General features: G+C 43.4%; 1 protein-coding gene across 2 annotated transcripts; it reads left to right on the top strand.

The window, feature by feature from the left end:
- Nucleotides 1-4882: 4882 nt before the first annotated feature.
- Nucleotides 4883-11184, top strand: LOC129171883 (neuromedin-U receptor 1-like). 2 transcript variants are annotated; one of them, XM_054760976.1, is made up of 4 exons: nt 4883-4991; nt 6608-7306; nt 7396-7629; nt 9220-11184. In XM_054760976.1, exons 2-4 carry the CDS (start codon nt 6625-6627, stop codon nt 9570-9572), a joined length of 1269 nt encoding a protein of 422 aa, XP_054616951.1. In that variant the 5' UTR covers nt 4883-4991; nt 6608-6624; the 3' UTR covers nt 9573-11184. The 2 variants fall into 2 exon arrangements, with proteins under 2 accessions (XP_054616951.1, XP_054616941.1); XM_054760966.1 differs by lacking the exon at nt 4883-4991 and adding an exon at nt 5975-6080.
- Nucleotides 11185-14247: the final 3063 nt, after the last annotated feature.

Raw genomic sequence — 14247 nt, 5'->3', positions numbered from 1 at the left:
AAATACAAGCGGTCAACAGAGGTGAAGTGTCCGCCTCACAGGCGAGCAGAAGTAGAGTTCCACCTCCGATTGTGCAGAAGTATCATCGTGCAATGCCGGTCTGAAAGCTGCATAAACCCCTCCACAATGCAACCCAACCGCTGACCAGCTGACAGAGTCAAGAAGGGAGAGCTTGGACACACTCCTCAGTTGTCTGTCTTACTGACGAAACACACATTGGTGTCCAAAGCGCAAGGGCAGTCTGTGGAACGTACCTCATCGCAGAAATAAAATAACCAAAAATCCAGCAAAAGTGGAAAAATAGAGCAAAACATCATGATGTAAACTTGAAATGTTGATACTAATAATTAGGGGGTTTCACAAGATCTCGAGAGGTTAAAAAATGTGACAAGGCACTAGACCTGGGTCGATAATAAATTAATGAATCAATCACACAATAAATCAAAATCAATTAGATCATTTTGCCAGCCTGGATGTATTGCCATGCAACAGGCAGGACGAGAGTTCACACTGTGCATTGAGCAGTGAGCTGCTATTGTTCCCTATAAGGTGAAACTATTAATGCTGCAATTCAGCCAATAAGGAACTCACATACTCTACTACTTGCCACTTATGTATAATGCAAGGGTTCATTTTTTTTAAGCGGCTGATTGATGTAGTGGGTAACGCACTTGGCACAGGCGACTGTGGTTTGAAAGCTAGTCCTATTGAATCCTAAATGGCAACGTATAACAATTTATATATATATATATATATATATATATATATATATATATATATATATATATAGTAGAACTTCAACAGTTTAAAGCGTCATGCGTTGGTTAGGCATGCAAAAACATATGAAAATGCACCCGTATTGTTTTGTGTTAAATAAAAAAAGTGATTAAAAAGTTATTAATTTAAAAAATATGCGTATTGAAGCAAATTTAACTTATTTTTTGCCTAAATGATGGTAGTATTCTACACTGGTACCTCGGTGTCACTAATATTCCTGTAGTGTTCGGTGAGACACACACACGCCAGACTCGATTGCCGGAACGACAGGCTTTTTTGCAGGCAAAATAATCCCTGATAAAAACACACTGTTGCGGCCATAACCCGTGCCATCCTAAAACTCACTTCCTGTCCGCCCGCCACTCAGCTCCCCTAGGGAATACCTTTATAGCGATACACACAAGCACAAGGCTCGTTTCTGTCTTAAATGGCTTATTTACTCTCATGTCTACTATGTTGGGTAATATGAGTGTAAGGGTGACTATAGGGGTGTTTTAGTTGGAGCTGGAGACAACAGAAAAATAAACACACACGGCGATTTAAGAAGAGAAAATTGCACAGTAGCTAGAGATTGACCGGTATGGGTTTGTCAGGACCGATACCGATACCTATTATTAGTATTTAAGGCCGATGACCGATATAGACATATACTGTATATATATCAAAAGTGTAGCGTTTAACTGCCTAAAGCATGTTTATTTAACCAAACAGATAGAAAAATAGCTCCAGAAGGGCAAGGAGTTCCTAGACTCAGAAGCATCTCTTCTTGTATTGGCGGCGACTGTTGCTTTTAGCAGTCATAATCTTTTCACACCTCTCCTCATAATGCTCCATAATAATACATACTCCATATATCGGGAGGTATTACGAGCTAGCAAAGTTGCCGCTTGTGTTTACTCCGCTCTTAATGTTACGTTCTTGTACTGTAGTAGTCGTGAGCACACGCTATTCTCTACATTACATACATTCTCCCCATTGCTAATATATTGTCTGCTGAGCTTTTAGAGCCCGACCGGCAAACTAATGTTATGGTACGCTAGCCAGCCTCCACCTTGACGTGCTTCCCTCCAATAAAACAAGTGAATTGAGTTTAATACGCACACATGCTTTTACTATCACGGACTGTTTGCCTTTTTTCAAGTACTTCGAGCTTGCGTTTACTCCGCTCTTACTTTATTCTGCTGCTCGCTGTAACATTAGCAGTAGTTGCGAGATGTAGAGCACTGGGATGTTTATTACAATTTTGAGAGAGTTTACCTTGAGATGTGTGTTTGCCCTCAGGATGTTCTGCAAACAAGAAAGCATCCCTTTCAGCTGTGTGTGTGTGTGTGTGTGTGTGTGTGTGTGTGTGTGTGTGTGTGTGTGTGTGTGTGTGTGTGAGGACAGCGTCCGCTTCAGATTGGCTCTGCCACTAACGCGTGCTTCGGCTTGCTCGACCAATCAGATGGCGTAGTGGGTGGAGCAATGGTGGAGACAGAAGTGGCAGCCGGCAGGAGAGAGAGATAAAGGTTTGGACCCCAGATGCAGCCTTGGGAAGCTGACAAATCACTTTGAATCTTTTAATAAAGCAAAGTATCAACAAAAGCAAAAGTACACTGACAAAAGGCGACGGTGTTGGCAAAAAACTAACAGAAAAAAACACTATGGAAGCAAAAGGTCAACAATGCAGACAAGTTGGAAGGCTGGGAAGCAACTGCGCTAAACCTGCGTGAGATGCTTCACAAGCAGTTGTCCAAAAGGTTCAGGGGAAAGTTTACCAGCAAAGAGACACGCTTGCAACAAGAATCCACGAGGCCGAGCAAAGAAGCCCATACAAGTGTGACAGCAGGTGTCGAACAAAGAACCGGCATCTCACCTTAAGTGGAGAGGAAAGCAATCAGTACCAGATGCGCCCTGTTGTCCCACCTCAAGCCACAGCAATGACATCTGCAAAGAAAAAATAAAAAACAGGCCAGGAAAAGGCAGGGACAAAAACAAAGTACAAAATAGAAAAGCAAACATAAAATGTGGCAAATCCACTCCAATCCTGATCCTGCGGGTCAGCGGTTGTCAACCCTAGCCCAGGTGTATCCTAAGTGCATTTTCGGCCCGCAGCTCATCCTTGTGGGGACCTTAGCTTGAGGGCATTTGCTGTATCTGGACCTATTTGAATTTTCGTTGAATACCCCTGCACTATACAGTAGAACCTCACTTAGCATATTGACAGGTGAGCGTGTTTTTTGGTTAACGTTGAGGGTTTTTTCCGCTTAGCGCACGCTATGGCGCACATCTTGTGTTATTAATACACTCTGTGAGTCCAACTGTGTTTGGAATGTGTTTTTATCACTAAACCACCCAACGTCCTTGCAGCCGCTTATTAGCTTGCCAACAAAATGGAAACCGGATCTTAGAAAATCCGTCAGTTAGTCTCTGCTTTTCTTATTGATCATGGCTGCAAAATAACCCACAACAGAGCCAAAGAAAGTTGCAAGTGCCAGCAATTTGACAAAGAAGGTAAGAAAACACGCCACTTTTAGTCTTTCGAATGGTTTTCTGCATGTAAAACCACAATTGTAAAACTATTAAAAAGTGGTTTGTGTGAACATCTTTGGGTGTTTGGAACATATTCATTGGATTTATATTATTTATTATGGAAAAATGTAATTTAGTTAGTCAGAGGTGAGAGAAAGTCTGTGTTTTGTAAGTCTCAAGTCTTTACTCCGAAGTCTCAAGTAAAGACGCGCAGGTCCAAGTCGAGTCTCAAGTCAAGGTCAAGACGGGTCGAGTCAAGTCTGAAGTCATCGGCTTCAAAGTCCTTTCAATTCATAAACACCGTTAAATGTTTACCAAATAAAATACCAAATACCAAATGAAATCATCCTCGCTGTTGATCACTACCACTCTCCGGAAGTCTGCAACTCACAGCCACGCTCTCGCTGTTTGTTCTTAAACCTGATTGGACGTTATCAGATGCATTCAATGAGGCAGATTCTGTGGGAAAATGTGGTGTCTTGCTGGAAATGACACATACTCCTCAAAAAAACACATCTTAGCTCGGAATGAATGCAATATTCTTATTAAATACTTTGTCCAAAATCACACAAAAATGATCAACGGAAATCAAATGTATTAATATTATCATTATTCTTGTTATTATCGGGGGTGTCTTGCTGTCCACCTGTTGTCTATTCCGTTTGCACAGCAGCCTGTGAAACTGATGGTCGACCTTCAAGTCATCAGCCTAAAGTTGAAGTCAAGTCAATTGATGTCAAAATCCAAGTCCAGTTGCAAGTCTTTGATGATATGGTCAAGTCGGATCCACAGTCATCAAAACTGTGACTCGAGTCCACAACTCTGGTTAGAGTATGTTTCAGTTTGAGTCGGACTCTTCTGGAAGGGATCAATGACGCTAACCAAGGTTCCACTGTATTTAGGACCGACGATGAAAGATTGTCCTCAAGAAATTAAATTCACAGATGGGTGCAGGGAAGGTGTGCAGTGTGTTTCTCTGTGGGAGGTCTGCGTAGACACATCGCTAGTGTGAAAAAAATAACCTGTTGCCTACACAACCAAGCACCCCAGCTGATTTTTGCAGTGACGATATCCCGATATCCCGATACCGCCTGCTCCTTTCACAATCCGCCTGTTGCATCGGATGCTGCTCCACTGCATGACAACACAGTGCTTCCATGACGACTGCTAGCAGAGGTGGGAGATGGTCAGTGTTTTGCATGTCTCCAGTCTTAAGTAAAGAAATGCAAGTCCAAGTCAGTAAACCTGATTGGACGTTGGTAGATGCATTCAATGAGCAGATTCTGTGGGAAAATGTGTCGTCTTGACATAACAACAATCATGCTAGTTGAATACTTTGAATACTTTATACTCAACACACTTTCTAAAAGTATCTTCAAGTCATCAGACTAAAGCACTCGCTCTCTCGGGCACTGGAGCCTGCAGGCGGAGGACCTGTTGGCCACTTACTTGAGCTGGTGTGGAGAAGACTCGCCTGGACGGATGCAGAGGGAGAGAGAGAGCGAGAGAGAGAGAGAAAGGGAGAGTGAGAGCTCAAACAGTGTAATCTGAAGCAGCCTTGACACACTGAGGGTCGAAGAGCACACGCTACACCGTCCGAACCCACAGGAATACGAAAAGCCTCCTTTTCCTCCCACACCTTCGACTAATGTTCATTTCACCAAGAACAACACCACCATTTCCTTGAGGACTACAATCTGCAGGTGTGTGGTTTTTTTTTTAATCTTCTTCCTCTATTCACCTCTAAGTATTCTGCATGTTTAATCCAATATGAAAAAAATCCAACGTCTGTATGAATGTGTCACATGTTAAAGTACATGAAGATGCATTTTTAATGTGAGGGCAAGGTTATGTGAATATTTTACCAGGGGGGAAAAAATAAGAGGATTGTACAATAAATTCCTTTTTTAAAAATTATTATTATTTCTGAATCCCGGTTCTATCTGTGACACCACTGACCACTGAGTTGATCAATGCAGTCCGCTTAAGTAGTTAACTAAAGCTCGCTTTTAGGACAATCAATCGACATGGATGAGAGTGGATTTACTCCAGCAATGTCCAATTCATTAAAAGGACATTTTTGTATGTCACATCAACACAAGGGTGTTTTCGATTTGGGCATCATCGCAAATTATCGTATCAAATGCATTGCATAGATAGACAACAGGGATTGACATAATGTGTTTCACAATTGCCTTTTTTCCTCGAGTGCCCATTCAAACTTTCCTGTGGAGTGAAGCTGCAAAGGTGGAGAACTTTTCTGTTCAATTGCTGGACATTTCTGGCCTGAAAACACAAGTTAATAGGTATTAAAGGAAAATTGCACCTTTTAAAAAAAATGTTTTCCCACAATCCTTATGTGAGACACACATGTCTTTGTCTTTTCTGGGCATTCTAAAGATATAAAAACAGATAGATATAGGCAGGTCATTGCTGCACGTAATGGGACACGCCTATGCCGCCTACAAAGCTATTAAAACACCTCCAAAAACCTCCAATAAGGTTTTATATACCTGCCTTGACCATGTACATTCATGATAACATGTTACTTACAGTATTTTGCAGTGATCCCCAACCTCCGGGCCGCACAGAAAGAAAAAATAATTTCCATGATGCTTTATTTTGAAAAGTGGCCGGATTCTCTCTGTTACATCCGTCTCACTTGACGCATGTCCATTGTGCGTGTGCTAACTTTCTCTCGCCGCACAGATAGACTACTACTGTATTTTTACCATTTTTCTTTCACCTCATATTTGGTCTCAAAAGCTGATACTATGTGGGAATGCATAAAGGTAAGTTTTGATGACTTATTGTGTGCTAATGTGCACATTTGTCTCAAGTTAATTCATGCTAGCGCACTGCCTTTTCCCACACACGTCAAACAGCCATGTAATCATCTCTCTGGAAAAACTCCAGAGAAAAGATCAATTAGATCTATAATGTACGAACGCCATTTGATCAGCAAGTTGATTTGGGAATCGTTTCTTGTCATTTATCTGTCTTTGAATAAAATACAGTAAAAATGGGCATAGTTCATTCTAGTTACTTGCCCAAAATGCTCCATTCACCAACAGACGTTTGGAAGCAGAACATCTCGCTTTGTTTGCAATTGATTTCAATTCCGATGACAGGCAAACTGATAATTCTGCAAATTCCCACATAATTTCAATGAAGTCCCGTAAATTCCCATTTATTTATGAATAACACATTTTGTAGCCCTCTGCAGCTACTTGTACGTCAAAGTGAACCATCTGTGTATTTGTACACGTTAAAAAACATACTGCCTCCCCCTGATTGCGTTGTTATTGTTGGAACACAGGAGGGATCCTTGGCAAGATGCCGGAGCTAAACTGCTCCCGTGCAAGTCTTTTCCGTACCGATGTCTCCAGCGATGTCGGGTGTCCAGATGCAGCTGTGCTGTGTGGAGTGAACATCTCCTGGTTGCTGGAGAACGCCACTGAGCAGGAAGTGGATGAAATGTGCTTGAGCGAGGAGGAATATCTTGCCAGGCAACTGGGGCCGCCGAGGTCCCCGAAGTTCCTTCCCGTCTGTGTCACCTACCTGATCATCTTCATGGTGGGCGTTCTGGGCAATTCCCTCACCTGTGCGGTCATCTTGCGCTACAAGGTGATGCAGACGCCCACCAACTACTACCTGTTGAGCCTCGCCGTGTCGGACCTGCTGGTGCTGCTGCTGGGCATGCCGCTGGAGCTCTACGAGATGTGGCAGAACTATCCCTTCCTGCTTGGGGAGGGAGGCTGCAATTTCAAAATCTTTCTGTTTGAGACCGTCTGCTTCGCCTCCATCCTCAACGTCACGGCGCTCAGCGTGGAACGCTACCTGGCCGTGGTGCACCCCCTCAAGGTCAAACACATGGCAACGTCCTCTCACGTCAAGAGGGTCATCATCGTGCTGTGGTTGCTCTCCATGCTGTGCTCTGTTCCCAACACCAGCCTGCACGGGATTGTGGTGCTGCCTCCGAGGTTCGGACGACACTTCCCCCGTTCCGCCATCTGCCGTGCGTACAGAACTTGTCTCAAACGTCTCCAGGTAAATCACATCTCCTGCCATCCATTGTATCCCTCATTGTTACTTCTCAATTCTCAGATTTGGTCAAGCCCAAATGGATGTACAACCTGATCATCCTGATTTCCACGCTGGCCTTCTTCATCTTTCCCATGCTGATCATCAGCATCCTCTACCTACTTATCGGTTTCGAGCTGCACAGGGAGAGGGTGACGATGACCGTGGATGACAGGTGTGGCTTTGGACCAGAAACCCTTAGCAGACCTCACAGGCAGAAGCTGAATGAACGCAACTTTCAAGTCACCAAAATGCTGTGTAGGTAAACTTTCCATCCGTGTTTCCATTTTAAACCCCAACTGACGGGCGCCCCTGGACTGGCCACCTATCAAGACCAGGAAGTGAACCTGGGCCCATCACATGACTGTCATCTCTGTGAACCACAACACTATCCAATAGCCCCTTTTTAGTGCATGTGGACGGAGGTGGTAGGAACTTCCCACACCCTTATTAGGGTTCCCAGCTGGACCCAAAAATGCCAGAAAACGTCACTTTTCCGAGGGGTGGAATTTCGGCCTTTTTTTTCAGGTCCGCAACTGTTGCGAAGTCACATTTTTTCATGTGGCTTTTACTGTACTTTTCTGGTCTGGGGGGTGAGGTAAACCTCTCACATCCTCATCGGGGTCCCAGCATGACCCAAAAATGGCAGAAAACGGCACTTTTCTGATACATTTTCGGCATTTTTTTCAGGTCCGCACCTATCGCGAAATCTCTCTTCTTTTTTTCTTTTGTGCCGCTTCAACTGTACTATTGTGGTCCAGGAGGTGGGGTAAGCCTCTCACACCCGCATCAGGGTTCCCAGCAGGAACCAAAAATGACAGAAAACAGCACTTTTCCGAGGAGAGGATTTTCTGCATTTTTTTTCAGGTTGCAAAATTGCATTTTTTCATTTTTTCGCGTTAACTGTACTTTTCTGGTCCGGGAGGTGAGGTAAGCTTCTCACACCCTCATTAGGGTTCCCAGCTGGACCCAAAAATGCCAGAAAACGTCACTTTTCCGAGGGGTCGAATTTCTGCATTTTTTTCAGGGCGCCTGTCGCAAAAAACATGGAATGGGGGGTGGGGGGGGGGCTGACAATAAATTTGCTAGCTTTGGATGCGTAACCGAGGCAGGACGGCCTCCTGCGTCTAAAGGTTATGTATTTTGCAGCATATCCGTGTGAAAAAGACCTTAAGCGAAAAGATACACGCAGGACTGATCAATTGTCGGACTATTTAAAATGAATAATTTAGAGTCAGACCACTCATGAATAGCAAAAAAAAAGCATGAGACACCCATAAAAATGTCTATTTTGATCACTCACAGTGCAAAAATAACACGTAACATATGTGGATGTGGAACACACAACGTAACTGCACCACACGGACTATGCAGGCAATGAAATAAACACCCGCACACTAATATACATGCAAACAATAGTATTTTATATGCTGGAAGCACCCAGCATGCCTTGCGGGTTACACATGCGTGTAAAGCATGCACGTTACTATGTAAGCATCATATTTCGGTACCGTCTGTGTGGTATGTTTACATTGTCTGTGCATGTGGGCTGATTGGCTCCTGTTGGTCTGTGATGTGTGAGCATGAAGCTGATTCACTGCATGTTTGCTTCTGACTACTTTCTATGCAACCAACATAGCGCAAATGAGATGGGTTTTCTTCCAGTAAACGGCCTATGGAGACACAAAATGTTTTGATTTTTTTTTTTAATCCCAGAATGCTAAATAGCTGCACAGTAATCTTCTTCTCTCGTTTCAATTCAGCAGTCATGCAGCAGCATTCTGGACGAGCAGGCTTAGCGACGTCTTGCCTCGTCCTCACAGTATACTGTATATTTGTTCTGTGCAGGTGTGTTGGTGGTTGTGTTCGGCCTCTGCTGGGCTCCCTTCCATGCGGACCGTCTGATGTGGAGCTTCATGGACGCGTCCGTAGAGCAGCACATCCAGATCTTCGAGCACGTTCACATTGTCTCGGGTGTCTTCTTCTACTTGAGCTCCGCCATCAACCCCATCCTCTACAACCTCATGTCCACCCGTTTCAGGGAAATGTTCAGCCACATCACGTGCTATAGAAACACCTGGCCGCTACGCTCGGGCATAGAGATGACCCAGCGCAGCAACCTGAGTCAGAAAACACAGAGCAGCTCCAAATGGACTCAGACCTCTGTGCTGAAGCACATTACACTGAATAAGGAAGGCTGAATCACTATGGAAGTACATTGATGAATGTTTTATTCATCCGTTCACATCAACCACAGCGCATTCAATGGGTCGATGTCTGAAAATGATCAAAAGCAAATGTTCTGACCTTGACATGAGCAGGATAGGATGAGCGCTAATGGGTCATGAATGATGCGAGAGGAATACAGTAGAAAATGCATGAAACATTTTACATGAAGCACACTTTAGTGCAATTCTACCAGGGAACTACACTTTTAGAAAGGCTGAAAAATATAGGACCACTACTTCTAGAGGGGATGAGAAGATGAGGAGATAACGGCTTGGCGGTCACTGGTGGGAGAAGAGATTAACATACAAATTATAGAAAACCCTTTTAATGCATTGGAAGATTCATCCATTAATTGTCATGAAATTAAGTCAGTTGTGGTGGACTGAAAGTAATGATTGTGTATCCTGCATAATACCGCACACCAGAAAGTGTTTCTCATTTGCCTGTGGAACATTCTGAAAATATAAATTAACTAAAAAAAAAACAAAACAGCAAAAATGGAAAAAAATCAGCAGTGATTTTAAAATGACAGAGGCAAAATATTAAAAGAAAACAGTTGTAATCTAACAGCAAAAAGCCGTAACTTTACCAGAATATCAAGGGTCACAGGTATGCTGGAGCCTATCCCAGCTGACTTGGGGTGAGAGGCGGGGTGCCTTTTCCGAGCCTACAAAGCACATGCAGACCGGTTAAGCAAACTCCTCGTCCCCTCCAGTACCCTTGCAAGGGTGTAGAGCTGGTCCACTGTTCTGCGACCGGGACGAAAGCCACATTGCACCTCCTGTAACCGAAGTTCGACTAACGGTCGTACCCTTCTCTCCAGCGCCCTGGAAAAGCCTTTCCCAGGAAGGCTGAGGAATGTGATCCCCCTATGGTTGGAACACACTCTTCTAAGGAAGGGGGACCACCAACCCGGTCTGCCAATCCAGAGGTCCTGTTCCCGACTTCCACGCAGTGCGGAAGAGACGTGTCAGCCAAGACAGTCCCTCACGAGCGCGGACAGTTTCATCACTGTGGCCGAGGCATCACATCTTCATTGACGGTAGACAATGTTTATCCTTTTCATTCCTCATTTATATGCATTTCATGCATTTTGCATGTAAAACTATAAAAACGTGTTTGGTGTTCATATTTTTGGCTTTACATGATATCTTATGGGGACAATTGAGGAAGTTTCGGACCTCCTGGAACAGATTAGTGACGCTGCTCAAGGTTCCACTGTACTTGAGTCCTAATTTTTGCTACCAACTGTCTGTATTGTGGATTGTTTTTGTGCTTTATTTGAACACTGATGATAATTCTTGTTCATTAATGTATAATTTAGCAAATGATCGTAAATGTGAATATCTCCTAATTCCAATGACGGGTCTGCAGCAGTACTATTTCATGAAAGCATGGATGTTCTCTTACAATTCATGATCTCGTTCTTCACATAACAATAACATCAGAGGAGATGCTGTCCCTTTATTTTGGAAAGTATTTCTGCTTTAATGAGACTTTGGACTTATTTTCATATTCACAGTTCATCCAACTCCAGGAGAGAAATGCCCCCTGCACCAAACAAATAAAAAAGCAGTAATATGAGTTAATTAAAAGGATCTTTCCACAGCTAATTATGATTGGACTTAGAATATAAAAACAGGATGGGAAACAAGAAGGTGATTATTTGGAAAAGTAGGAGGAAGCCTCATGTACTGTATTTGATGACTGATTAGGATTTTGTACTGGTCAACAGCTATCACTGTGCTGCACATGTCCAAAAGGGCCCTGTTGCCATCACAGAGCGACCTATTTATCGACCAGCTCCGCAAATGGACTCAATCACCAGGCTGCGTGGTTGCTAATAGCCCCGTGACGCTTTGATACGACAATATGGGGCTGATTGTATCACTTCGCTGAAAAGATGAGCAGAATGAACTTTGAAATTCAAATGGGCCTCCTAAGATGCAAAACACTCGGAACGGAAGATACTGGTTTCACAATAGTGTTGCTGCTGTTGGAGAAAAACTAAGTGTTTCACCTGCATCTCGCAGACGGGTTTTCGCCCCCGACCTTTATCAAGAGTTGCTGCAATGTGAAATGTAAAAACTTAATCAGTGCAGGAGCAAACTCAAATGTCACCTCTATTAAAGAGGACGACGACGAGAGAGACAACAAGCCTGTCACAAACTGAGCAGAAGATACAATTCCCTTGGGGAGGATGTGACATGTTTAATAATGAGATGCATTGAAATGCTTGCTTTAAGTGTGCGGGTGGTTAAATCAGCAATACATCACAGCGTATGGGAAAGAAATTTTTTTTCGGAATTTTGCCCATCATCCACAATCCTTACGTGAAACACGAACACGTCTTTTCCCATTGTGTGCGTTCTAAACAGAGAAAAACAGCTAGCACGAGGCAGCTAACAACGCACGTAATGGAACCCACCTATTTCGACTATATACAGTAACCCTCTTGAAAAAGACAAAAAAAAAACCTCCAAAAAAAGCAACAATGTTCCATTCACATAACATGATCTGCATATTAACCATGCGACAGTGGCATCGTTATTGTAGGTGTAGCTTAGCTGGCCGTGTGTCCGCACGTCCCGACCACACTGCGTTGTGTTCTGGTGCACAATGGAGGGACACAGAGGTGGCTTTGGAACAGCCCAAGTAGAGTCAAACTGCAGTGTGGAGAGGACATGCGCGTGGGCTCCTCAACAACAACAGGCCTGGACAGGAATTAGACACATTCAGCACACGCTCACGCGCACACCCCAAAGAGTAAAACGCGGCTGCTAGCTAGATAGTTAGCTTGCTCTCCAACAATCAAAAACATCCCCAAAGCCACACTACAACGAAATACTAAATGACAACACATCTGAACACAGAATGCCGTTTTTAAATGAAACTTTTTTTACATTTTATCGTCAAAAAATCCAAACCTATGTGGCCCTGTGCGAAAAAGTGATCGCCCCCGCCGTTAAAACATAACTTAACTGAGATTAATTGAGATCTATCAGTCTGGAAAAGGTTGTAAAGTCATTTCTAACGCTTTGGGACTCCAGCAAACCACAGTGAGAGCCATTATCCACAAATGGCGAAAACAAGAAACAGTGGTGAACCTTCCCAGGAGTGGCCGGCCAAACAAAATTAGCCCAAGAGCGCAGCGCCGACTCATCCAAGAGGTCATAAAATTCCCCACAACAACATCCAAAGAACTGCCGGCCTCACTTGCTTCCGTTAAGGTCAGTGTTCATGACACCACCATAAGAAAGACACTGGGCAAAAACGGCCTGCATGGCAGAGTTGCAAGACGAAAACCACTGCTGAACAAAAAAAAAAAAAAGGTTTTGTCCAAGACGACAGGCAGCTGGCGAGCCTGCATTGCCAACTAGTGGCCTGGCGTGCACGTGACGGTGTTGCCTGGCGTGCACGTGACGGTGTTTTCAGTTGGAGACTAGGAGACGACTGGGGATCTTTTCACACCCACAAAAAATATAATTCACATTTTTACTTGGAAGCCACGTTTATCCAAGAAATACATGTGCATGTCTCATATGGGACCGATAACTTTCAGAGCATTTGACAGTCAAAGCACTTATTTATTCCAACTGATTGGACTTTTCTGCAAGAAAAATTCAGAAAAGCAATGAGCTGGCAATGATGCCAACGCCTCGCTTCCAAACAGACATCATCCATTCATATTTATTGACATGCTGCTGTCAGCCCCTAGGCGGCATACTTGCGTGGTTGCTTGCTGAGGAATGTTATGATACGCTCATTAAAGTCCACTTTGCCATTTTCGGTCCACACGCAATTTATGAAGATCAAGACCTCACAGAACATTGTTGGGGCAGCCCTCCCCTCACTGCAAGACATTTATACATCTAGAGTCCTACGCAGAACACACAACCTCATCAAGGACAGCACACATCCACAACACTCATTATTCACACTCCTACCGTCAGGCAGACGCTACAGGAGTTTGAAGTCCAGGACCACAAGGCTGGCAAACAGCTTTTACCCACAGGCCATCAGGCTTCTCAATGAAGCACTCAGACACGCCACACGCAACACACACTCATAGCACTTTATTTATTTATTTATTTATTTGTATTATTTACTTGCATTAATGTCTCTTCTGTTGTTGTTGCTTAATTTCTTGGTATTTATGTATATGTGTTTATGTTTCTTATGTTCTTATTCTTTCTTGTGTTTTTCTTTCTTTTCCTTGGGAGAATGAACAGAATAAGATTTTCATTGCATGGTATAACTGCTGTTTTACCATGCACATGACAATAAAACTCTCTTGAATCTCTTGAATTACTTCATATTGTCACTTTAATTAATAACACCTTTAGGCCTACTGTGCATGGTTCCTGCTAATTAGTGCAAAAATAGTTTCCACACAAAAGAGCCCACAGTTAGTTTCTTTGTATTAGCGTTATTTGAGAAATGCTAGTGTGTTGCGTGCTCAAGGTTTTTTTTTCCCCATTTTGTGCAGTTAATAAAGAGAGGGAGTGTGGTTTAATGAAATTAGAGTATAGTAAAAGTACTGCAAATGTGATGCAACTCACATTAAACAGAATCCCTGCCGCAATCCCTTACCTTCATCCCCTTTTTTTCATTTTTTACGATATGTTGCTCGCAATGTTCCTTACT

Source organism: Dunckerocampus dactyliophorus, chromosome 2 (assembly GCF_027744805.1).
Source record: "Dunckerocampus dactyliophorus isolate RoL2022-P2 chromosome 2, RoL_Ddac_1.1, whole genome shotgun sequence".
Taxonomy (NCBI): Eukaryota; Metazoa; Chordata; class Actinopteri; order Syngnathiformes; family Syngnathidae; genus Dunckerocampus; species Dunckerocampus dactyliophorus.
The sequence above is the reverse complement of the archived record's forward strand: the minus strand, read 5'-3'. Positions and strand labels throughout refer to the sequence as shown.

Excerpts from the sequence above, each read along its gene's own strand:
- LOC129171883 (XM_054760966.1), top strand. Across the intron at positions 7,307-7,395 it reads CCCCCGTTCCGCCATCTGCC|ATTTGGTCAAGCCCAAATGG; the intron begins GTGCGTACAGAA and ends CTCAATTCTCAG. Across the intron at positions 7,630-9,219 it reads TCAAGTCACCAAAATGCTGT|GTGTGTTGGTGGTTGTGTTC; the intron begins GTAGGTAAACTT and ends TGTTCTGTGCAG.